The sequence below is a fragment of the Salvelinus alpinus genome, chromosome 9 (assembly GCF_045679555.1).
Source record: "Salvelinus alpinus chromosome 9, SLU_Salpinus.1, whole genome shotgun sequence".
NCBI lineage: Eukaryota > Metazoa > Chordata > Actinopteri > Salmoniformes > Salmonidae > Salvelinus > Salvelinus alpinus.
Genome location: NC_092094.1, coordinates 41,597,034 through 41,621,408, shown reverse-complemented (window position 1 = coordinate 41,621,408; position 24,375 = coordinate 41,597,034). Strand labels below are relative to the sequence as shown.

The 24,375-nt window shown below is 44.2% G+C and overlaps 2 protein-coding genes across 5 annotated transcripts; both read right to left on the bottom strand.

The window, feature by feature from the left end:
• Nucleotides 1–105: 105 nt before the first annotated feature.
• LOC139530122 (SUMO-activating enzyme subunit 2) lies at nucleotides 106–16,445 on the bottom strand. Of its 3 annotated transcripts, none has more exons than XM_071326228.1 (17): nucleotides 16,239–16,443; nucleotides 14,047–14,130; nucleotides 13,544–13,614; nucleotides 13,349–13,413; nucleotides 12,470–12,570; nucleotides 12,170–12,291; nucleotides 11,915–11,982; nucleotides 11,648–11,769; nucleotides 11,395–11,494; nucleotides 11,046–11,194; nucleotides 10,777–10,870; nucleotides 10,027–10,139; nucleotides 3,924–4,079; nucleotides 3,371–3,467; nucleotides 956–1,061; nucleotides 734–876; nucleotides 106–521 (listed from the first exon to the last, which is right to left on the bottom strand). In XM_071326228.1, exons 1-17 carry the CDS (start codon nucleotides 16,383–16,385, stop codon nucleotides 322–324), a joined length of 1,938 nt encoding a protein of 645 aa, XP_071182329.1. In that variant the 5' UTR covers nucleotides 16,386–16,443; the 3' UTR covers nucleotides 106–321. The 3 variants fall into 3 exon arrangements, with proteins under 3 accessions (XP_071182329.1, XP_071182330.1, XP_071182331.1); XM_071326229.1 differs by having other exon boundaries at nucleotides 16,289–16,438; XM_071326230.1 differs by lacking the exon at nucleotides 106–521 and having other exon boundaries at nucleotides 734–871; nucleotides 16,239–16,445.
• Nucleotides 16,446–17,956: 1,511 nt separating this feature from the next.
• On the bottom strand, nucleotides 17,957–24,240 carry ccdc135 (coiled-coil domain containing 135). 2 transcript variants are annotated; one of them, XM_071326226.1, is made up of 18 exons: nucleotides 23,995–24,236; nucleotides 23,187–23,332; nucleotides 22,777–22,951; nucleotides 22,492–22,617; nucleotides 22,181–22,375; nucleotides 21,846–22,004; nucleotides 21,514–21,732; nucleotides 21,261–21,383; nucleotides 21,002–21,074; nucleotides 20,713–20,841; nucleotides 20,350–20,478; nucleotides 19,897–20,126; nucleotides 19,521–19,730; nucleotides 19,189–19,299; nucleotides 18,944–19,054; nucleotides 18,665–18,856; nucleotides 18,319–18,458; nucleotides 17,957–18,170 (listed from the first exon to the last, which is right to left on the bottom strand). In XM_071326226.1, the coding sequence occupies exons 2-18, from the start codon at nucleotides 23,330–23,332 to the stop codon at nucleotides 18,086–18,088; spliced, it is 2,553 nt and encodes an 850-aa protein (XP_071182327.1). In that variant the 5' UTR covers nucleotides 23,995–24,236; the 3' UTR covers nucleotides 17,957–18,085. The 2 variants fall into 2 exon arrangements, with proteins under 2 accessions (XP_071182327.1, XP_071182328.1); XM_071326227.1 differs by lacking the exon at nucleotides 19,189–19,299 and having other exon boundaries at nucleotides 23,995–24,240.
• Nucleotides 24,241–24,375: the final 135 nt, after the last annotated feature.

The following is a 24,375-nucleotide window of genomic DNA, read 5'->3' as shown; positions in this document are numbered from 1 at the left end:
GCCTATTGCAGTTGCAATTCACCTGCTTCCACAGTGGAGAAATTCTAGCTGTATCACCTTAAAATGTTTCTTTCAGCCTCCCCAAAAAAACATACCCGACTTGTGACAATACAAATACATTATATATTTAAAAAAATCTAAAATATTTTATCACAAATAGATTAAATGTATCAAACTTTCCACTGTAAACAGTACTGTTGACCCCAAATAATAACCAGAAAACTTAAGTTTTGTACATTATTATTTACAAACGTTTGGTAAGAGGAACGGCGTATGAAAACAGTTCCCTTCTTCTAACGGGGGGAGGTGTAGAGAGACATGCTAGTCCAGCGCAATGATGTCATTATCATCATCAGCTGAGGGTTGGCTCAGGTGTTGGCGCTTAGCTGAGGCCTCGCCTGTCTCAGCATCATGGAGCTTCCTCTTGTGGCTTCCTGACTCCATGCTGACAGCCATAGTGCTAGAGGACGGCGCCTCCTCGTCTGAATCAACTAGCAGAATGTCATTCTGTTCAGCAGGGGCTAAGAGGTGAAAGGAAAGCAAGAGGAAAACAAAGTCAGATTTACCTGTACCCCTTTAGAGTTTACATTAACCTACAGAATAAACATCGCCTCATTCTTAGCACTATAAACAGATGGTTTAAGGACCGGACTGATTACTTATGACCAGGATTTGAATTATCAGATGTAGTCTAAAATAGTCAATTTCTGTAGACAATGTCAGTTTTGCTCACATTTGGAAGAGGTGGACGGTTCTGCAGATTCTTTGTTGCCATTGGCAACGTTCTTTCCCTCTTCTTGTGACCTGGTTGGGGTTGGGGCCTTGTCAGGGGCGTCACCCACCACCTCAAATTCCACATCCTTCTCCAAGTCTTCACTTTTTCAACAGAAATACATTTACATTAGGGAAATACAAAGGCAAATACAGCACACAGAGAAATATATCCTTCTCTTACCAGTGAATCACATTAACCAGGAGTGTGTAATCCTGCAGAAAGTCATCCACTTGCAGACGGCTGCCATTTCGAATCCCAAAGTCAGACAGGAACTTGCAGTTGTTTGCTATGAGAAGAAAATGGTGCGTGAAAAGATTTGTATACTGATAAGAGTATACCGTTTAGGGGTGGGCACAGTTAATCAAATATCCCAGACGTTAGTATTGGATTATTTGCAAGAGTATTCATGTTGGTGATCATGTGCCCACTGAAGCCGCTTGTTTATAGCTGATAGAAGTGCAACCCGGTGTGGTCTGCTGCAATAGCCCTCTACAAGGTGTGGAAAACTTTCCATAGGGATGCTGGCCCATGTTGACTCCCAAAGCTTCCCACAGTTGTGTCAAGTTGGCTGGATGTCCTTTGGGTGGTTGACCATTCTTGATACACATGGGAAACTATTGAGCGTGAAAAACCCAGCAGCGTTGCATTTCTTGACACAAACCAGTGCGCCTGGGCTGGCACCTGCTACCATACCCCGTTCAAAAGGCACTTAAATATCTTGTCTTGCCAATTCACCCTCTGAATGGCATACATACACAAGCCATGTCAACTGTTTCAAGGCTTTAAAAGAAAATACTACTTAACCGGTCTCCTTGTTATTCAGTCTGTTTAGGCTCTAAAGATCATATCACTCACCTATTTTAAAGACACATAGGCTGTGAAAACTGGTAAGAACCGGGTTTTTGTTTGTGTTAATGCTTTAAGGGAGTAGAGCTAAGAATCTCATCTCTCATGTAAGCTTGCCTCCCTCTTGGAGGGGTAAGCAGTTCGGGGAGTGCCTCAATTAGCCTTGCTAGCTGGCTTAGTTGGCTAGCTACTTTGTCGATTTGATGTACAGTGGCAAGAAAAAGTATGTGAACGCTTTGGAATTCTGGATTTCTGCGTAAATTGTTAACAAAATTTGATCTGATCTTCATCGAAATCACAGTCTGCTTAAACTAATCACACAAATTATTGTATTTCTCTTGTCTATACTGAATACATAATTTAAACATTCACAGTGTAGGTTGGAAAAAGTATGTGAACACCTAGGCTAATGACTTCTCCAAAAGCTAATTGGAGTCAGCTAACCTGGAGTACAATCATTGTGACCAGATTGGAGATATTGGTTAGAGCTGCCCTGCCCCCCCCAAAAAAGCTCTCAATTTGAGTTTGCTATTCACAAGAAGCATTGCCTGATGTGAACCATGCCTCGAACAAAAGAGATCTCAGAAGACCCAAGATTAAGAACCGCTGACTTGCATAAAGCTGGAAAGGGTTACAAAAGTATCTCTAAAAGCCTTGATGTTCATCAGTCCACAGTAACACACATTGTCTAAAGTTGAGTTGTTTGGAAGGAACACACAACACTGTGTGGAGAAAAAAAGGCACAGCACACCAACATCAAAACCTCATCCCAACTGTAAATTATGGTGGAGGGAGCATCATGGTTTGGGGCTGCTTTGCTGCCTCAGGGCCTGGACACCTTGCTATCAATGACAGAAAAATGAATTCAAGTTTATCAAGACATTTTACAGGAGAATGGAAGGCTATCTGTCCACCAATTGAAGTTAGGTGATGTAACAGGACAACAACCCAAAACACAGAAGTAAATCAACAACAGAATGTCTTCAACAGATGAAAATACGCCTTCTGGAGTGGCCCAGTCGGAGTCCTGACCTCAACCCGATTGAGATGCTGTGGCATGACCTCAAGAGCGCTTCACACCAGACATCCCAAGAATTTTGCTGAACTGAAACGGTTTTGTAAAGACGAATGGTCAAAAATTCCTCCTGACCGTCTGAGCCGCAACTACAGAAAACATTTGCTTGAGGTTATTGTTGCCAAAGTAGGGTCAACCAGTTACTAAAACCAAGGGTTCACATACTTTTCCCACCCTGTTCTGTGATTGTTTACACGGTGTGTTCAATAAAGACATGAAAACGTATAGTGTGTTATTAGTTTAAGCAGACTGCGTTTGTCCATTGTTGTGACGTAGATGAAGATCAGATCAAATTATGACCAATATATGCAGAAGTCCAGGTAATTCCAAAGGGTTCACATACTTTTTCTTGCCACTGTAGTTAAAACAGGCACTACCAGATGGTATGATAGATAACCTATAGCAGCAAGTTTGTCAAACTAGCATGACTATGGCTACTTTCACTCTCCATCCCATCTCACATATTCCGGCCCCTGCCATTTCCCCACACTGCTGCAGCTCTCACTCGTCACGCAGCAAACAAAATATGTTTTACAAAAAAAAACTGAATGTCATGATATTATTCGAACAGTACACACATTTCAAATGCAAACCCTTAACTGTTGAGTGCAATATGCAGTCCTCTACTGGTCTCCTTTGGGACAGTCTGATAATATTCTGTGATTGCCTCATACCTTCTGTTTCACCCTCCTCAGAGGAGATAAGGATTGTCCCTTTCCCATCCTCGATCTGCACATCTGGCGCCACCATCCCAAACTTCTCCTTTAATATCTAACACAAAGAAACAAGAATCTTTCCCTGAACACATGTTATGGGGCGGCAGGTAGCCTAGTGGATAGAGCGTTGGACTAGTAACCGAAATGTTGCAAGATCGAATCCCCAAGTCGACAAGGTAAAAATCTGTTGTTCCACCCCTGAACAAGGCAGTTAACCCACTGTTCCTAGACCGTCATTGAAAATAAGAATTTGTTCTTAACTCACTTGCCTAGTTAAATAACGGTATTAAAAAAATATAGATGCTGATCACATGTCACTGTCATGTTTGCAACAATGAAACAAGATTGGTTTTGTTTAGATTTTACATGCAACCCTCTAGTCAATATCTACATTGCTTTATCTCTGCCTCCCTGGTCAAAAATGTCTATCAGTCTGTGCATTTGTCTGGCTTTATCAGTCTGATTGTAAGCATGGTTACATGCAAAAAGGAGCCAAAGAGCCATGCATTACCTTGTCTTGAAGGGCCAGCACATGAGTTTTGTGCACATTCAGTTTGACTGTGACTTCTGGCTTGCTGGCGCACACATAACAGTTGGCACTGGGTGGGTCCAAAGCACACGGAACCAGCAGCTTTTTCCTGGGGTTGGGCTGCTTGTTCAGGAAGATCTAGGAATACAATACAGGAATAGGTTTCAGATCACATTAGATATACACTAAACAGCCATAAGTTGCCATTAAAATTATTCACAAGGTATCTGCAAGTTCAATGACGTTACATTTTTAAAATGGCACTTGGAATGCCATTTAATACCAACTTGGTGTCTGCACGCACCACACACGCCAATATTCCTCTCCAGAAATGAGCACATATTGGCAAAAAGTTGTATTTTTGGGGGCTGACTTTCACCAAAAGGCTACAGCCTACATGGCTTATATTATCAGGCAGGTGTGCCATTTTAGGCTTACTGATGTAGCATAGTGGCTAGGCTATAGATGGGTAAAGCATAGGGTTGCCCATCTGCATTTGTTTAGGTTACCCCGATGGGCTAATAATTTTTATCACCTTTATTTATCTAGGCAAGTCAGTTAAGAACAAATTCTTATTTACAATGACGGCCTACCGCGGCCAAACCCTAACGACGCTGGACCAATTGTGTGCCGCCCTATGGGACTCCAATCACAGCCGGTTGCGATACAGCCTGAAATTGAACCAGGGTCTGTAGTGACGCCTCTAGCACAGATGCAGTGTCTAGATCACAACCTAGATCACAAACTAAGTGTTCAGAATTTTGGGTTCGATACCAAAACCAGCCTAGTATAATGATACTCAATATCATAATGATACCACTGTGAAAAAAATTCCTTTAAGTCAAGTATCCTGCACTATTACTCTCCATCTGGAGAGCTAGGCCACACAGGAGTCAGATTAAAAAGGTCCTGTTGAGCAGTGTGATAGACTTTTGTTCCAGCTCTACTCTACACACTCAATAGCTCTGAGGTATTATGCTATAACAGCCTACAACCAAAAAGTTGAATAAATAATTCCTTCATTCCGTGAATCAGGTATAAAATGGCTATACTTCGAAGCAAGGTAGCTAAGCGGGAGAGCTCTAGACTGACTTTTTCCATTGCCAAGTAAGACATTTCAACTAACATGTTCAGGGAACGCATGATGGCTATTTTATGTGCAGCATGTCAAAACAGGATCCAGAATAATTACATTTATTTTTGGCCCAGAGAGATTAATTTGCCTGCATTGTTTGTGCATATTGGCCTAGGCCATGTCTATATGCTACATAAATCAAATGTTATGGTCACATGTGCCAAATACAACAGGTGTAGAATTTACAGTGAAATGCTTGCTTACAATCCCTTTTCAACAATGCAGAGTTAAATTATAAAATAGTAACAAGAGGAATGATCAATGCCAAGCGCGGCTGGATTGGTGTAAAGTTCACCGCCATTGGACTCTGGAGCAGTAGAAACACATTCTAAATCAAATCAAATCAAATTTTATTAGTCACATACACATGGTTAGCAGATGTTAATGCGAGTGTAGCGAAATGCTTGTGCTTCTAGTTCCGACAATGCAGTAATAACCAACAAGTAATCTAACAATTCCACAACTACTACCTTACACACACACACAAGTGTAAAGGGATAAAGAATATGTACATAAAGATATATGAATGAGTGGTGGTACAGAACGGCATGGCAGATGCAGTAGATGGTATAGAGTACGGTATATACATATGAGATGGGTAATGTAGGGTATGTAAACATTATATTAAGTGGCATTGTTTAAAGTGGCTAGTGGTACATGTATTACATAAAGATGGCAAGATGCAGTAGATGATATAGAGTACAGTATATACATATGAGATGGGTAATGTAGGGTATGTAAACATTATATTAAGTGGCATTGTTTAAAGTGGCTAGTGGTACATTTTTACATAATTTCCATCAATTCCCATTTTTAAAGTGGCTGGAGTTGAGTCAGTATGTTGGCAGCGGCCGCTAAATGTTAGTGGTGGCTGTTTAACAGTCTGATGGCCTTGAGATAGAAGCTGTTTTTCAGTCTCTCGGTCCCTGCTTTGATGCACCTGTACTGACCTCGCCTTCTGGATGATAGCGGGGTGAACAGGCAGTGGCTTGGGTGGTTGTTGTCCTTGATGATCTTTATGGCCTTCCTGTGACATCGGGTGGTGTAGGTGTCCTGGAGGGCAGGTAGTTTGCCCCTGGTGATGCGTTCTGCAGACCTCACTACCCTCTGGAGAGCCTTACGGTTGTGGGCGGAGCAGTTGCCGTACCAGGCGGTGATACAGCCCGACAGGATGCTCTCGATTGTGCATCTGTAGAAGTTTGTGAGTGCTTTATGTGACAAGCCGAATTTCTTCAGCCTCCTGAGGTTGAAGAGGCGCTGCTGCGCCTTCTTCACAACGCTGTCTGTGTGGGTGGACCAATTCAGTTTGTCCGTGATGTGTACACCGAGGAACTTAAAACTTTCCACCTTCTCCACTACTGTCAAGTCGATGTGGATAGGGGGGTGCTCCCTCTGCTGTTTCCTGAAGTCCACAATCATCTCCTTTGTTTTGTTGACGTTGAGTGTGAGGTTATTTTCCTGACACCACACTCCGAGGGCCCTCACCTCCTCCCTGTAGGCCGTCTCGTCGTTGTTGGTAATCAAGCCTACCACTGTAGTGTCATCCGCAAACTTGATGATTGAGTTGGAGGCGTGCATGGCCACGCAGTCGTGGGTGAACAGGGAGTACAGGAGAGGGCTCAGAACGCACCCTTGTGGGGCCCCAGTGTTGAGGATCAGCGGGGTGGAGATGTTGTTACCTACCCTCACCACCTGGGGGCGGCCCGTCAGGAAGTCCAGGACCCAGTTGCACAGGGCGGGGTCGAGACCCAGGGTCTCGAGCTTGATGACGAGTTTGGAGGGTACTATGGTGTTAAATGCTGAGCTGTAATCGATGAACAGCATTCTCACATGGGTATTCCTCTTGTCCAGATGGGTTAGGGCAGTGTGCAGTGTGGTTGCGATTGCGTCGTCTGTGGACCTATTGGGTCGGTAAGCAAATTGGAGTGGGTCTAGGGTGTCCGGTAGGGTGGAGGTGATATGGTCCTTGACTAGTCTCTCAAAGCACTTCATGATGACGGAAGTGAGTGCTACGGGGCGGTAGTCGTTTAGCTCAGTTACCTTAGCTTTCTTGGGAACAGGAACAATGGTGGCCCTCTTGAAGCATGTGGGAACAGCAGACTGGGATAAGGATTGATTGAATATGTCCGTAAACACACCAGCCAGCTGGTCTGCGCATGCTCTGAGGACGCGGCTGGGAATGCCGTCTGGGCCTGCAGCCTTGCGAGGGTTAACACGTTTAAATGTTTTACTCACCTCGGCTGCAGTGAAGGAGAGCCCGCAGGTTTTGGTAGGGGGCCGTGTCAGTGGCACTGTATTGTCCTCAAAGCGGGCAAAAAAGTTGTTTAGCCTGTCTGGGAGCAAGACATCCTGGTCCGCGACGGGGCTGGTTTTCTTTTTGTAATCCGTGATTGACTGTAGACCCTGCCACATACCTCTTGTGTCTGAGCTGTTGAATTGCGACTCGATTTTGTCTCTGTACTGGGACTTAGCCTGTTTGATTGCCTTGCGGAGAGAATAGCTACACTGTTTGTATTCGGTCATGCTTCCGGTCACCTTGCCCTGGTTAAAAGCAGTGGTTCGCGCTTTCAGTTTCACGCGAATGCTGCCGTCAATCCACGGTTTCTGGTTTGGGAATGTTTTAGTCGTTGCTGTGGGTACGACATCGTCAATGCACTTCCTAATGAACTCGCTCACCGAATCAGCATATTCGTCAATATTGTTGTTGGACGCGATGCGGAACATATTCCAATCCGCGTGATCGAAGCAGTCTTGAAGCGTGGATTCAGATTGGTCGGACCAGCGTTGAACAGACCTGAGCGCGGGAGCTTGTTGTTTGAGTTTCTGTTTGTAGGCTGGAATCAACAAAATGGAGTCGTGGTCAGCTTTTCCGAAAGGGGGGCGGGGGAGGGCCTTATATGCGTCGCGGAAATTAGTATAACAATGATCTAGGGTTTTCCCAGCCCTGGTAGCACAATCGATATGCTGATAGAATTTAGGGAGTTTTGTTTTTAGATTAGCCTTGTTAAAATCCCCAGCTACGATGAATGCAGCCTCAGGGTGTGTGGTTTCCAGTTTACAAAGAGTCAGATAAAGTTCGTTCAGGGCCATCGATGTGTCTGCTTGGGGGGGAATATATACGGCTGTGATTATGATTGAAGAGAATTCCCTTGGTAGATAATGCGGTCGACATTTGATTGTGAGGAGTTCTAGATCAGGTGAACAGAATGACTTGAGTTCCTGTGTGTTGTTATGATGATCACACCACTTCTCGTTAATCATAAGGCATACCCCCCCACCCCTCTTCTTACCGGAAAGATGTTTGTTTCTGTCGGCGCGATGCATGAAGAAACCAGCTGGCTGCACCGACTCCGTTAGCGTCCCTTGAGTTAGCCATGTTTCCGTGAAGCAGAGCACGTTGCAATCCCTGATGTCTCTCTGGAATGCTACCCGTGCTCGGATTTCATCAACCTTATTGTCAAGAGACTGGACATTGGCGAGTAGTATGCTAGGGAGTGGAGCGCGATGTGCCCGTCTCCGAAGCCTGACCACGAGACCGCCTCGTTTGCCCCTTTTTCGGCGTCGCACAGGGTCGCCGGCTGGGATCAGATCCATTGTATTGGGTGGAAGGCAAAACACTGGATCCGTTTCGGGAAAGTCATATTCCTGGTAGGAACGATGATGAGTTGACATTCTCTGGGAATGATGAATCACGCTCCGGCAGTCTGACAGACAAATCTGTGTTTGGTGGATGTCAGGAGAACACTACCTGCCGAATGCTTTGTGCCAACTGTAAAGTTTGTTGGAGGAGGAATAATGGTCTGGGGCCGTTTTCCATGGTTTGGGCTAGGCCCCTTAGTTTCAGTGAATGGAAATCTTAACGCTACTGCATTCAATTACATTCTAGACAATTCTGTGCTTCCAACTTTGTGGCAACAGTTTGGGGAAGGCCCTTTCCTGTTTCCTGAAATTGCCCATGTGTACAAAGCGAGGTTCATACAGATGGTTGCAGTGCAACTGTGGGTCCTTAAAAAGTCAAGGGCGTGTCAGGCCAGTCAACTTCTTGACTGGCCTGACACGCCCTTGACTTTTTAAGGACCCACAGTTGCACTGCAACCATCACGGCTACTATTACAGGGAATGATACAAAATGACAGGCAGGTAAGAGGGCTACACCAAAACCTTTCCTCCCCAAATGTATTTTGAAATAAATGCTGTGTAGTGTACTTAAAATTATATGAGTTTTGAAAATAGTTCCCCATACCTCCTGTCAAACTTCCCCTGGGGTGTATTCATTAGTCGCACACCATAGCAAAACGTTTAGCAACGGAAGCGGTTAGATCTAAACGGAAAGCGGTTTGCAACAAACAAGAGTTTCTATTGGACAAGTTCAGGTTTGTCCTGTTTGGTTCCTAGTTAATATGACAAAATGTAGGGCCTCCCGGGTGGCGCAGTGGTCTAGGGCACTGCATCGCAGTGCTAGCTGCGCCACCAGAGTCTCTGGGTTCGCGCCCAGGCTCTGTCGCAGCCGGCCGCGACCGGGAGGTCCGTGGGGCGATGCACAATTGGCATAGCGTCGTCCGGGTTAGGGAGGGTTTGGCCGGTAGGGATATCCTTGTCTCATCGCGCTCCAGCGATTCCTGTGGCGGGCCGGGCGCAGTGCGCGCTAACCAAGGGTGCCAGGTACACGGTGTTTCCTCCGACACATTGGTGCGGCTGGCTTCCGGGTTGGAGGCGCGCTGTGTTAAGAAGCAGTGCGGCTTGGTTGGGTTGTGCTTCGGAGGACGCATGGCTTTCGACCTTCGTCTCTCCCGAGCCCGTACGGGAGTTGTAGCGATGAGACAAGATAGTAATTACTAGCGATTGGATACCACGAAAATTGGGGAGAAAATGGGATAAAAATAAAATATTACAAAATGTTTGAAGGCTTACAACCACCCTTAGCAGAAAGGATCACTCCTGATTTCTCACCGTGCGACACTGCTCCACATCTCCTGAAAGAATCTTCAGTGCCTCCAGCACTATGAGGCCAGCAATGACTGCATTGGTCGTGGCAATCGCTGGGATGATGTTCCCTGCCATGGCTGCAAGGAACAATTTACAACACGTCAAAAAGCTTACTAGGGCCTCCCGGGTGGCGCAGTGGTCTAGAGCACCGCAGCGCTAGCTGTGCCACCAGAGACTGGGTTCGCGCCCAGGCTCTGTCGCAGCCGGCCGCGACTGGGAGGTCCGTGGGGCGACGCACAACTGGCCTAGCGTCGTCCGGGTTAGGGAGGGTTTGGCTGGTAGGGATATCCTTGTCTCATCGCGCACCAGTGACTCCTGTGGCGGGCCGGGCGCAGTGCGCGCTAGCCTGGTAGCCAGGTGCACGGTGTTTCCTCCGACACATTGGTGCGGGTGGCTTCCGGGTTGGAGGCGCGCTGTGTTAAGAAGCAGTGCGGCTTGGTTGGGTTGTGTTTCGGAGGACGCATGGCTTTCGACCTTCGTCTCCTCCGAGCCCGTACGGGAGTTGTGATGAGACAAGATAGTAATTACTAACAATTGGATACCACGAGATTGGGGAGAAAAAAGGGGGTAAAATTATAATAAAAAATAAAATAGCTTACTAGGAAACAAACCTAGCAAAATTGTAATCAAAAGTAAAATCACTTGTATTAATAATAAATCAAAATAACACTTTATTTTACAAACGCTAGACAGCCTTCACTCAAATATACCCACACTTGATGTCAAAACGGCTCTTCATGTTCATGCTGAAAATATACATGCGCAGGTTGGCGGCTGCTGTCACAAAGTCCATCGCTGGAGGGTCATCCTAACAACAAGAGAAGGAAGACAATCAAATGGACTGCCAAAAAACTTGCAATGCAACTTTAAGCTTAAACTATGAGAGCATCATCTTCTCCGGTCTGTTGTACCTTGATAATATATTGTGTTCCAGTTTAGACCCTGCAGTTACCCATCCAAATCCATTCCCTGTGTGTCCTCACCTTGTCCCACACAAGCTCTGCTCCATCCCCTTTGTCAGCCAGCATGGAGCGCAGGGTTTCCACGCTGCGAGAGAAGAGCTGGCAGTAGCCTGCCAAACCAAACACCTGCTGGTCCTTCAATCCCGTCCCAGTCACCCTCTGGGGACACGCTATCACACAACCAGAGAGAGAGAAGGAGAGAATGACAAACCTAAACATCAAAGCAACTATAACAAGACCAGAAAACGAATCAGAAAATCTTCAAATTCAATTCGTAGAAGATTTTCTAATTAAATGTCTTTGAAATCAGAGAGAAAAAAAATGTCTAATTCAAATTGGAGCAATATAATACAGGATGCTAATATCTTACTAAGTTTCTGATGCTCAAGCCAATCCAGAGGCAGTGGGGCTTTCCTCTTCTTCCACAGCTTGTCCATGGTCAAGAGGTACTGGATGTCATCTTTAAATAGCTGGAGGACCACACAAATAGTCCTGGACTAGTAACTATTTCTATACATTTTAATAACCATAGCTTAGGGTAATAAGCTACTTGACAACAAGACATGGGGCCACATTCAAGCAGTCCTCTAGTAAATGCTTGGTCACCCTTTAGCCTACAGTACCTTGTTGAAGAGTTTGACTGGGTCATAGCCAGTGGAACGTGCCCAGTCCTTAGTGGACACACGTTTGATGTCTCCATCCTGGTCAGATGCTGTGGCTCGGGCTTCAGTGTCTACAGGGTTCCCTGGGAATAGGCAACAAATATCCAATGGCATATATTATTATCCCAATGAAGCCCAGAGTACACACGACTCAGTCTCAGTCCTCTGGTTCATGGAGGCCAGGGAGAGTGGCAGTTGGAGAATGTTCAAGTGTTTTGTTATACTCACATGAAAGCTCTGGGTCAGCTGTGTCAGGGGACACCTCTTGATCTGCATCTTCCTCTCCAAAAAGCTGGCTGAGGTGGAGATGAAGATAGACCTGGATTGTCAATACCATGGACGTCAGCTCAACCAACCTGATAGCAATAACAGATCTCCGCCAGGAATCCCATCATTAACCCCCTATTGGGTAAAATGAAAAATCATGATCTACTTCTCAATTGTTTACTACCAGAGAGATACAAGCACTTTTACTAGACTTACTTGAAGAGGTACTTGGCCCACACAATGCAATGTATGGGCTCAGATGGGGTGTTACGAATGGTGCAGCCAGGGAAGGTTTTCTGTGTGGGTTTGGGCTGGCACTCATAGCACTCAGTAAGACCCTGTAGTGTGTAATAGCAAGAAGAGGGAGGTGGTTGTTATTATGCGTTATATTGGTGCTCAACATTAACAATTAGATGAATGGTACTCACAGGTTGTGGTTGACAACTACGCACATGTCAAACTGTTAAACTCATCCGAGACACTCATCCTTTGAGATGTTTTTAATCTGTGTCTTACCTTCTTAATAACGGTCACCTGCCCAAGGTAGCCAGCTGTGCCACTCTCAATAAGGGGAATGTCAGCTGCAAGACACATCCTGTTCACATGGTTACGAGCCGCTGCAAGGAAGAAAAGAGTCAGCTGGCAGCAATGTTCCACAAATTATTATTTTTTTATACATGTTTTATGCTCTTGTAGGAAGCAATCACTCCCCTACTGCTGACTACAAATTATCTATAACTGGGCTAATAACTCACTACAAAAAAAAAAAGATAAGAACAAAATGTGCACACCTGGCTACATGCAGCTCTTGCTTTGGTCTCAAAACAAACGCATCTACTCAGGACCGCTCATGCTGTAAACAGTTCAGTTTAAAGTAAATGCCACAGATCCATATATGGCATTGATCTATTTGCATATAGGCCTAATACAGCTCTGATTGGTTATGCTGCACCGGTCTGTGTAGAGTACGGTCTGAGTAGTGTGTGTCAATGCAATAGAATCCTACTCCGATGCGTTCTGCATACAACAAAATCTCTTGCATAGTTAGTTTTGCATAGTTCGATTTGTTTCAGTATGTTGCATTGAAAGGGGCTAATATTGCATTGATTCAATCACAATTTCCAGAGTAATGGGAAACATTGAGTGTTAACAGGGAAAACTCTAGAAAGTTGTGTGAAGTTCAATCTCGTGCTTCTCTCCATGGGCTTATATTTCTTCTGTGTGGCAGTCCACGGGAGCTGTACGACTGCGCGCAGCTTAGAGAGTACATTGGCTGGCGGTAAGACAAGGACCATAATAATTGCGAAAAGATACCAAATATACTCCACAAATAGACAAATTGACTAGGGATCAGTATTGAGGGTTTCATTAGGAAGGCATGAGATCCCACTATACCTCGATTGTCCAAGGCATTCATGACAAGCATGAAGTTCCTGAAGAATTCCACATTGTAATCTGGACTGGGAAGGACAAAGGACCAAGGACATCTCAGTTTTCCCATCAGCAACTCATGGTGACAAACACACACAATAAAATATCATATGCACAAAGAACAATCATGCACATAACTACAGTAGCTAGTTGACTTACTTCATGATGCTGTCATGGTAGGCCGTGATATTGGCAGTAGGACAAAATTGCAGCACACTCTCTTTGGCCACCTGCAAGACAGCCACACGTTCATATATAGTAGGGGTTGGCAACAGGCAGCCCCCAAGAGTTAAGTAACAAAATAAAAAAAATATAATAAATAAAATAAACGTAGCTTTGGGTCAAAAAGCCTAAATATCACCAGTTGTTCAGCTTAAAACAATTTTGATTAAGGAAATCTGCTCCCAAGTATTCCCATAAATAAAAAGAGACATGTGATTGTGTCTCAATGTAATCAAGGAATGAAATTGTTATTTTCAAATACAATCTATGTTCCGGCATCGTGACTATCGGCACTGGGGAAAAATAACTACAATTCTAGTTGGCTTCCCCTGACATAGTATTCTGGTTGTATAGCTACATAGCCTACAGCAAAAGTGAGACTGGACCAAGAGGATCAAGCGGTGATGCATGTTTGTGAAAAGAAACATTGAGTTCCCTACCTGAGCCTTGGACTTCCCCACATGTTTCTTCTGGAACAGGAACTGTCTGTTCAGGTTGCTCACATCAATAATGTCCAGATCAATCTATAAGGAACAGATACAGCAAATTAAAATTCAAGTTAACAAGACAATTACAAATAACTACAAAAAAAGTACATCTTGATAGGTTCACTAAAGTGTGAATGTATGAAAGAATTTGCTACAAGCAGCAATGCATCTAGCTACCTAACAGAACTGCACATTATAAACACCTGAGGGGTAGAGTACAAAGCAAGATCAATGACTGACCAACCCTACAGCTAAGCTGATTTACACTGAGCTACACATTTTGGAATGGCAGTGTCAGCCAGCCAATCAGCTCATTTGTTGTTCAACGCGACATGCCATAATGGCTGTTGTGGCTACTGCCAGCTAGTATGAGGACGAAAAAGGCAGTTTTCCAGGAAAAAGCAGCAGTATCTCAATCTTCGATGGAGCAGTGTCGATAAAGATAACATTTGGAGTGCAGTGGTATATTCCATCCCTGCATTGAGGTACATTTTCAGACCCATATCTCGCACCGGCTCCACCGAGTCTACGGGTGCATTCGTAAATACTCTCTGGCGCTCTACTCAGATATCAGAGCACTCTCTTCTGAGTGTGCCAGAGTGCAGAATAACTGATGAATTTACAATCACAAAGCATCTGTTGAATATGACCGGTGACAATAAACGTCAGCAAAAATTTTAAATTAAATTGTCAACAGCACAGATAATCACTAACGACCTATATAACATGAAAACAGCCTAACCAGCTCTGCTAGGGCAAATCAAAATGTATTTGTAACGTCCTGAATAAAACAGGTGTAGACCTTACCGGAAATGCTTAATTACAAGCACTTAACCAACAATGCAGTTCAAGAAATAGTTAAGAAAAGATTTACTAAATAAAGTAAAAAATAAAAAGTAACAATAAAATGACAATAACGAGGCTATATGCAGGGGGGTACCGATACCGAGTCGACGTGCGGGAGAACCAGTCATTTGCACATTTAGGTAGGGGTAAAGTTACTACGCATAGATAATAAATAGCGAGTAGCAGCAGTGTAAAAACAGCCATTTGATGAATTCTTCAGCAGTCTTATAGCTTGGGGGTAGAAGCTGTTAAGGAGCCTTTTGGACATAGACTTGACGCTCCAGTACAGCTTGCCATGCAGTAGCAGAGAGAACAGTCTATGACTTGGGTGACTGGAGTCTGACAATTTTGTAATTTTCTTCCTCTGTAAAAATGGTCAGGGTGAAGTGTTCTCTCATTTGTGCCTGGAAGCAGTTGTCTAGCTAGACAACTCGACAGTTAGCTTGGGAGCTTGGGTGCTTGACTACAGTTGTGAGGCCAGAACGCCCAGATCAACCCTACTCCTCGGCCAGAGTCCAGTGTGCACTCTGAACGCTAAGAGAGCGAAACGCTCTAAATTTACAAACGCCCCGAGGGCACTCTGGCACTCCAGATTGAATTTAGTAACGCATCCTTTGCTTACGACCCAGATCGCACTGGAGATAATTTACGTAGCCATGATTGTATTCTGACCCCTGCTGCCAGGTGTAAACAAGCAGCTAACGTTAACTTGCCGAAATATTCGGTAATAACTTCATTTTCTAGAAAGAGCATGGTATATATAAATAAAAACTAGCCTTCAACAAACTGGTGTCGTGCCGAAAAGCAAACAGGTGTCGCACGGAGGGGCGCCACATTGAAACAAATTGCCAAACGGAAAACAGCAGACCAAAATTATTTCTGCTACTAAGATGAGTGAAACGTAGGCTAAACTGACAACGGATTGAAGAGCAGAAATCTCAACTAGCAAGCAAGTCGCAGCAATGAAGAACGCGAAGGGGGGAATATTCTAGCAGGGGGGAGATTTTCGGCACAACACCGGGAAAGATTAGAGACTCCTTAGTATTGACTAGCTAACGTTAGCAGACCACAAAGAAGTCAGAACATGGCGCACAATTTGGATGAAGTGACAACTGTTAACTAGGTAGTTTTCTGTTCATTCATGACTATGTAAAGAGATAACTTCACCCCTTAAATATAGACAGGTCCATATGGACATGTTCGACTATAATTATTTTCAGATTAGCTAAATTTAACTAGCTAGGCCTTTCATATCACCCTGGCTGTAGCGGCAAGTGTCCGCCCCCTGCACGACTTACCACCTCTATATTTTTGAAACCGGTGAGAACAACATTTTTCAAGAGCTCACAGCCAATTCCTCCAGCTCCGACCACCAGCACCCGGCAAGTGGATAAGGAGTCAGCGAGCTCTTTTCGGAGAGACCCCACTAGTTGTAACGGTACCATTGTTGACCGCTTCAAGACAGAAACTATAGAGGACGAGACAGTAGCTTCTTCCTTTGTGGATTTTATATGGCGGTTGGCAACCAACTTTAGGGTGAATTACCGCCACCAACTGGACAGGAGTGTGGACCAGAGACAGTGAAGGTCTAACTCCTACCCAATATCGGCCTGAGGACTTCCCTGCCCCCACCTTTTCCTGGATTTTATACAGGTTTCTTCCCTTACTCTCCCTGTTCCACAACTCTTGCCACTTATTTTTAACCACTGCTCTTATTAATCCATTGGCTTCTACTTTACTGATTGACAATTCCATCTCAACATTAGGATGTTTAAGAGCCTGCTTAGCAATAATATCCACTTTTCTCCCACATGAGCTGGTACCCAGAGAAACATTACAAATACCCCCGCCTGTTTCAAATTAAATTGTATTTGTCACATGCTCCGAATACAACAGGTGTAGACCTTACCGTGAAATGCTTACTTACTTCACCCTATACAGACACTGCAAAACATCAAACAATACATCCTGCTGATCCATATGCTATACTTCCATAATCCATTGATGACCTTAACACCGCTATGTATATCATTTTCAACGCCATTCTATCTGACCCCCACTTCATTCCTGACAAGCAACGCATCACATTCAATATTTTCTTTCCTTTGACAACTACTCTGTTAATATACTCCACCCATGTCATTCATGTCAAACCAGACCCCCAGGAACCTAAACCCTTGAGAGAGTAGCAGTGGCCAAAGACTATGGATATACTGACAAGATTACATGCCTCTCAACCCTAACAATGGGAGTCGTTGTCCATAAAGCGGCCCGGGAGGCTGAATAGCTCCCGCCTATCCTTTCTTTGGATTGGTGGATACATTTCATTATTCAAATTAGGTTTTGAATATTCAATAAGGGTTGCTGACGTCAACCACCTGTATTCAATGGAAAGAGATGCTATACTACTAGCATCATGTCATATAGTGTTATTTTCTTAAAGTTACCGGGATGTCACATGTCCTACTTATATCAGTACACCCGTAACAACTTAAGCATTACGAAACTTCTATTCGATCAAATAAATCTCACGTAGCAAATAAGCCATACATTTTTGTTGTAGACCGAAATTTGACACTCATTGACCTACAAAAAGTCCTTGCTTTGTGGACGAAACAACGAAAAGACGCCACCTGTTGGGCCTCGCTCTTCTTCTTCCTCTCTGTTGTTGATGACAAGCTGGCTGGTAGCAGGCACCACCTCCTCACTCCAATAGGGGGTGTTCTAACAAAAGCACACAGCGTGATCCAACTAGTGCCGCCTGCTGGAGAGGCGAGGTTTTGTTTACGTCTCCGATAGTGCAGTTCACAACTGCACATCAAAACCATGACCAAAACAGCCTTGGTTGGCTTTCTCACTATGTGGGTGGGAAGATATTGTTGGATACCATTTTTTATTGAAAAGTTCAAGATAGAGCCATGGCAAATGAACTCAATCCAGATTAACAAAAACATCCAGTCAATCGCGTTGTCAAGCTCAAACGAATAGTCATGATGAAAATGATTAAGAGACAGAATATCACTAATATAAAACTAGTTTATTGCTTTGAGTGGTGGTATACCTAATCAAAACAGAGAAATTGAGGAGTGTCAGATTATGGAGTGGGGGAAGGATGTGATTAGGGAGCTGTACGTGACCATGTTTATCACCACAGGTGATTGGCCAGTCTGGGGTCTCGTCTCAGTCTTTCATCCAGAGCCAGGTATTTCTGGGGGGCTTTGTCCTTATGCCTGAAACACAACCCAAGTCATCCTTCACAAATAATCCATCAAAAGAACTATTGAAGTATGTAAACGTCTATACTAAAGCCCAGTCGTGAAATAATTTCTATATCAATCGTAAATCAAGGCTTTGAAACTGAAACTTTTCAGTGCTTACCTGCTCAGACGCAGTTTGAGAATATGGATCCTGAACATGGCATCAGAGCAGTAGGCAAGGTATTCATCTTCATCCTCCTTGGTCATAGTGAGCTGGTTCTTCTGGTACCACTGCTGTTTCTGCTGAAGCTCCTGCGTCTCCTAAACACACAGTATGCATTACAATACATGAATAGAGAAACATTACAAAATATAGAGATACCCATCAAAATTAAACCATTATTTTTCTACCAGGAGTATTCCCAAACCTTGAACCTTTGCTTCTTTTGTTTATTTTAACATTATTGTACAGATATTTACAAGACTATTTGTTATTTTTATTCCACTTATCCTGTGCTTTGACATACCCTCTCAAAACGAGCCTGTATGAGGTTGGCCTTATCAATGAGCCGCTGCTTCAGGTCAGCCAGGCAGTCATTCCTCAGCTGTAGAGCAGCCTGTCTGGTCAGGTTCTCTGGGTCACCCAGCTGGGCCAGAAGCGGTGCTAAGAAGTCCAGCTCCTTCTCCTCCTGTCGGAGACGCTCCTCTTTGGCCGTCCGCTACCGAACATAAGTTAGAGAGGAATTAGGTTAAGGAGGTTCCTGAGGGTCAGTCAGTCTTCTATGATAAGAGAGTGTGATGCTCACCAATGCCTCTCGGTGGCAGCGTGCTCTCTCATTTCTCGCTGTTTTGTAGATGGAGATGTGGAGCTCAATACTGCTCTCTTCTTGTTCCCTAACACCCAGTATCGCCCTCACCTAAGCAAAAATACAAATGCATATTAGCACTACCAACTACATACTGGGTATTACTTTTCTAATTCTCTCATTTTAAGACGTACTGGAAAAGGTCTATCAATTCATGCCAGAGTACCTACACAACACATGCATACCTCTTTTTCAGACTCCTTGACTCTGAGAGCAACGCTCTCCTCCTCCTTCATCATATGGACTAGCATTTCATACAGAAAGAGATTCTTACTGGGCTTCTCAAATGGATCTACCTGAATGCACATACATAAAAACAATTGGAAAAACACCCTAGTTCACTCAAATGAGAACTTGTTCTCAACTTGCCTACCTGGTTAAATAAAGGTGAAATAAAAAAATTAAAATAAAAATAACAGAAGAATATGTTATCTCAAATTGATGGTGGCGCCAGTTGTAAATGAATGTGAATTGGTTGTTGTTTAGATACTGTTTATTGTCCCGAGTGATGTCTGACCTGGAAAGTGGAGGCCATTTGAGGGGAGTGTGTGTTCTGGGAATCGCCTGAATCTCTGGGCTTTATGAAGTTTCTCCAAGCAGGAATAATCCGGTCGTCCTCCCGGTGGTATGTCACTTGGATCCTGTCCTCAGACACTAGAAAGATACGCTCTGCTACGTCCTCCCCGGCTGGCTTGGACCGGTCTCGATTGAATCGTTCCACCACCTTCTTCTCATAGACCATATCATCAAAGATGTTTAAATGTTTAACCATATATTTTCCAGTGATACAGACATGTATATGACACATAATGGTGGTGTTAAGTTTACCCAAACGGAGTTATGTTTGAATTGTAGTGCAACCAATTATTATCATGTAATGTAAGCAGTATTACCTGTAAAGGGCGTTGCCCGTGGTCAGGTGCCTCAGTATTACTGGGGCCGAACACTTTGACACGTTTGCCAAAAACGACATGACGATGGTACATGAAGTCTGGTCGATCCTCGAAGGTCTCTGTCATCTCAAAGGGCATCTCGACCCGTCTGGCCAGCCCGTCTGCTCGGGCATGGCTGTAGAAGTCCATCTGACGCTCCGTCTCTGTAGTCATAGTAATATACCTGTGGGCTTGACAGCAAAACACACATTTGTCATGTATGCACTCTTGTCACTTTTGTCTACATGTTTAGATACATTATCTGATGTAAATGTTGTAACACGGTTAAGGCAGTTGTCATAAGCTGACACTAGCTGTTATGTCATGATTATGGCAGAGTCATGTAGCCCTTATGGGAGTGGGTTCAAGTTACAGTTACTGTTTTTCCACTTTGTCCAATTTTCTAACAGTTACATTTTAAAGCGTAGCTCCGTCCAGGTCTGAAATGCTCAATAGTGACATTGCTAGTCTTCTTCAGTTCCCGTTCCTCTAGGTGGTCATGCCTGTGTTGGTACCACTCCTTCACAGTGCTGGGCTGGGTACCTACAGAAATACACCAGAGGGGGACAGGAGGGAACGGGAGTCAGTGTCTGAGGTAGGAGATAGATTAATCAGAGACAGACTCAAGTCAGAGTTCAGACACCAGAGAGAGGAGACATTATTGCTGATCATTTATCAGTGTGCTGGCTTTATCAGTCCACATTTAGGACTTTTACTATAACACATATTAGGCAATCACAGCACCATGACTCAATATGTCAATAATATGCAACTCACAGTCGAGGTCTGAGTAAGAGGTCAAGCGTGTCACAAGACCATCCGGGAGGAGGTAGGGTGCAAACTTTTCCAGCTTGGCCTTCCGATACTGGATAACTTTCATGCCCCCAGGGCAGCGTGTCTCCATGTCTGCACAAAGTCACAAAGGTCACTCAGGCCAGACAGATGGAGCATGTAACATTTGATAAGGATAGGAGACATGAGATTGGGTTAGGCTGGTTAATCCATGCCAGAAGGTCCAGTTAGTTCTGTAAGATTATGAGGCTGAGTAAAGCAATGAATGACTTACCTTGTTGTGAGATGTTGATTTGATTCACCCAGGATGGAGGCATTTCAAACAACTTGGGCTCATCCACTTCTTCCTTCAGAAAAACAACAAAGTACACATGCTCATAGTAAATCATAGCACAAATATACACCCATGCATGAATTTCACTATTTATTCCCACACGGTCAATGCCATAGAGGGTGTGCAGAATCAAGGGTAAAGGGCACCAGAGCAGAGTTGAGCAAGAGAGTGAGCGAGGGAGTGCGAGATTGGGATGCACCTCTTCATCATCCTCTGCCTCCTGCTGTTTTTTCATGTCAGGGATGAGAAGCAGAGATTGGCCAGTTGTGCCATAGAGCAGATACTCCCACTTCACTGCATCCCCCAGGTCGAAATTCATCTCCTGCAAAAACATCCAGTCATTCCCCAATTTCAAAAACACCTTGTCACTAACTCTGTGAGCAAGATATAATACATGTAGTACATGCATACAGTACAAATCACATTGCCACAGACAAAAGGGCATTACTAACCGCACAGCCGAACCGGCAGTCCTGCATGTTGACCCAGTAGTTCTGATGGTTCCAGATGCTCTCTATGCCCAGGAAGCATTTGTTTGTGGTGGATAAACTCTTCCCTGTGAGTGGGTTAATGAAGAAGTTCTCTGGAACCTCCCGGTTGCCAGACAGAATGAGAACCCAGCAGTGGACCCGCAGGCCCAGGAGGGGATCTGGGGGTAGGCGCTCTCGCTCCTTAGGCACATAACAAAGGGACAGTCACAGACATATAACCTGTGCTCAAACAGGGACAATACATTGACAATTAATTTGTTTCTCAGAGAGTGTTTCTGGAGTTGCCTCCATACCTCTTGGAGTCTCTCTGCCTCCTGCTGTTTCTTCAGGAGGATAGCCTGTGCATCAGCCTGTCTGCGTTCCTCCTGACGCTGCTCAAAGCCACTGCGAAGGTCCCGTGGTGGTTTCACCGAGTACTTCTTCACCTGCAGCTTCTGCTCAGTAGCCTTTCCCTGAAACACACAAACCCGCAGGAAAACCACAAGAGTGATGCAATTGTGCTAGAAGGGACGGATGCAGTGAAATTACATACTGTAATTTGAACATGAAATGAAAGCAGATATACCGGTTCAGTGGTACTGGAGGGCAATGTACAGGCCGTGTAGCCAGGTTGCTATAGGTCACTCACCTTAACATGTGTAACCAGTAGGGGACATTCCTGGAGGGACTGGTTGAGGAGACACATTTCCTTCACAGCGTATCCACTAACACAGTAGGCGTTGTAGCCTGCACCCAACAACAGGCTACACAGCAGAGTAGAGAAATCAAAGCAGGAGCCTCTCTGAGTCTGCATCAACCAGGTTGGAGAGTAGAGGTGTCTTGGCTAGAGATAAAGAACATTACTCCTTGCGTCTCTTATATACAAAAGTAAATGCACCAAATCTTCTATTAGTATTATATCATTTTTAGGACAAGCGAAGAGATGTCTCTCTCCCTTACCGGGTCAATGGGAGGATCCAGTGGCTCTAAAGACAAGAACTCTGACACAAAGCTTGCACATCCCTCCCAGCTGTACAGCTCCGGGTATGAGAGCAAGGTGGGCCTCAAGGTTGTACTCACAAATTTCTATTTTGGCCGTTAGAAAGTTAAGAGTGACAAAAATGCCCATTCAAAGATGGGATGTTGGAGGAACATAGGAAGTATGGGTGTCAGTGTGCACAACAAACATGTCACAGAGAAAACAAAGTCAAAGGTGAGTGTAATTGTGAATGCTGTGGAGTTTACCTGGACTCCACACTCATTGAATGGGCTCAGCAGAAGGGGTTTTCGGTCAGGGTAAAGGTGCACATACTGGCAGCAGAAGTTGTCGGCGATGGCAAGCAGCAGCTTTTCCTGTGGGGAGTTTTCTTTATAAGAGGTTGGGTATTGGGACAGGTCAACCTCCTGTGCCCGTTCTGGCCTGTTAGGATTGGATTTTAGCATGAGTGTTGATGCAGCTGTCTAAGCATGTAGTAAGTATGTGAATACAATAAAATGATGTATGTATGTGAGAGCACTCTAAGTCATTGTGCAAGTAATCATGACATTGAACGTAAACATCCTGTATGTTTATAAATTTTGGTAGAAAGCCATATGAATCAATAATCATGTGCCCTAGTTAAACATGACCAAAAGTGTAACAAAAGTAAACTCACAGGGAACACGGTGTTGGGGTGATTTGTATGTTGCAGAGGGTCTCCTCTAGTTTAAGCAGGTCCTCGTTAACCTCATCCTGTCGATCCTCTTCAGCTTCATCAATGGCAACCTCTTTGTCAGACTCCACTTTAGGCAATACCTCCATCTAGAAACAGCTATTTATTTAGGCATATCAATAACTAACATTCACATTTTCTCATAACTAATATAGTGGGCTGTTTATGGGTGCGTTCGTAAATTAATTTTGTCTATCTAATCCGATTTCAGAGCACTCGTTTGAGTGTGCCAGAGCGCAGAATAACTGATGAATTTACGAACACGCAACGGCCGTTGAATATGACAGGTGTTCGTAAAGGTTGGCAAAAACAATTAATTAAATTGTTGCTAGCAGCAGTTACAGTCACTAACGCTCTAGATAACATTAAAAATAAAACGTCAGAGAGTTCTGAACGCTTGGATCAACCCTACTCCTGTGCGCTCCGAGAGCGAAATTGGGGGAAATTTATGAACGACAATCTGAAAACGCTCTATATTTACGAACGGCCCAGAGCGCACTCTGACACACTGGAGGCAATTTACGAACGCACCCTATTTTGAAGTTTAGTTGACGTCAACATCCATGTGAGCTAACGAGAGCTAGCTTGCAAAGCTAGCAGCGTTTAACGTTAGCTACCAAACAGGTGACAGACATCCGCAATCCAGAGAATAACACATTTCCAAACTTCTATGAAGAAATATTGTACATAGAAACTATTACAAGATTAAACAGTTTATTGAGAACGATAAACGTTTCTTTATGCCGGTTACCTTGCTTGGATTAGACAAGATGTTTGTTGTCGTCTGCCTGTAGTTTACTGTCTATCTCCATAGTAACGGAAATTGTTTGACGTGTTCAATTCTGGGTTCCTACCCAAGACTTCGCGCAGCTAGAGATGTAATTCTCGGAATCATGGTTGATTAAATAAAGTAACCAAGTAGCCAAACATTTAATTAATTATATTTGTTAATGATATTATTAATAGGAAATGTGGAGTTATATCACATTTCTGCCCTGCTAGAGCTGCCCCGGTGAACTGTAAGTGCTATTATTGTGAAGTGGAAACGTCTAGGAGCAACAATGCGTTGGCTGGAGTGGTGTAAAGCTCGCTGCCATTGGACTCTGGAGCAGTGGAAACACGTTCTCTAGAG

Coding starts and splice junctions, on each gene's coding strand:
- ccdc135 (XM_071326226.1), bottom strand. CDS start 23,332: ATGGAGGTATTGCCTAAAGTGGAGTCTGACAAAGAGGTTGCCATTGAT. Junction 21,384..21,513: donor ACTGCCGGTTCGGCTGTGCG/GTTAGTAATGCC, acceptor ATGTTTTTGCAG/GAGATGAATTTCGACCTGGG. Junction 18,857..18,943: donor GCTGCCACCGAGAGGCATTG/GTGAGCATCACA, acceptor TATGTTCGGTAG/CGGACGGCCAAAGAGGAGCG.
- LOC139530122 (XM_071326228.1), bottom strand. CDS start 16,385: ATGGTACCGTTACAACTAGTGGGGTCTCTCCGAAAAGAGCTCGCTGAC. Junction 4,080..10,026: donor ATGTGGAGCAGTGTCGCACG/GTGAGAAATCAG, acceptor TTGTATTCCTAG/ATCTTCCTGAACAAGCAGCC. Junction 3,468..3,923: donor TGCTGGCCCTTCAAGACAAG/GTAATGCATGGC, acceptor TCTTTGTGTTAG/ATATTAAAGGAGAAGTTTGG.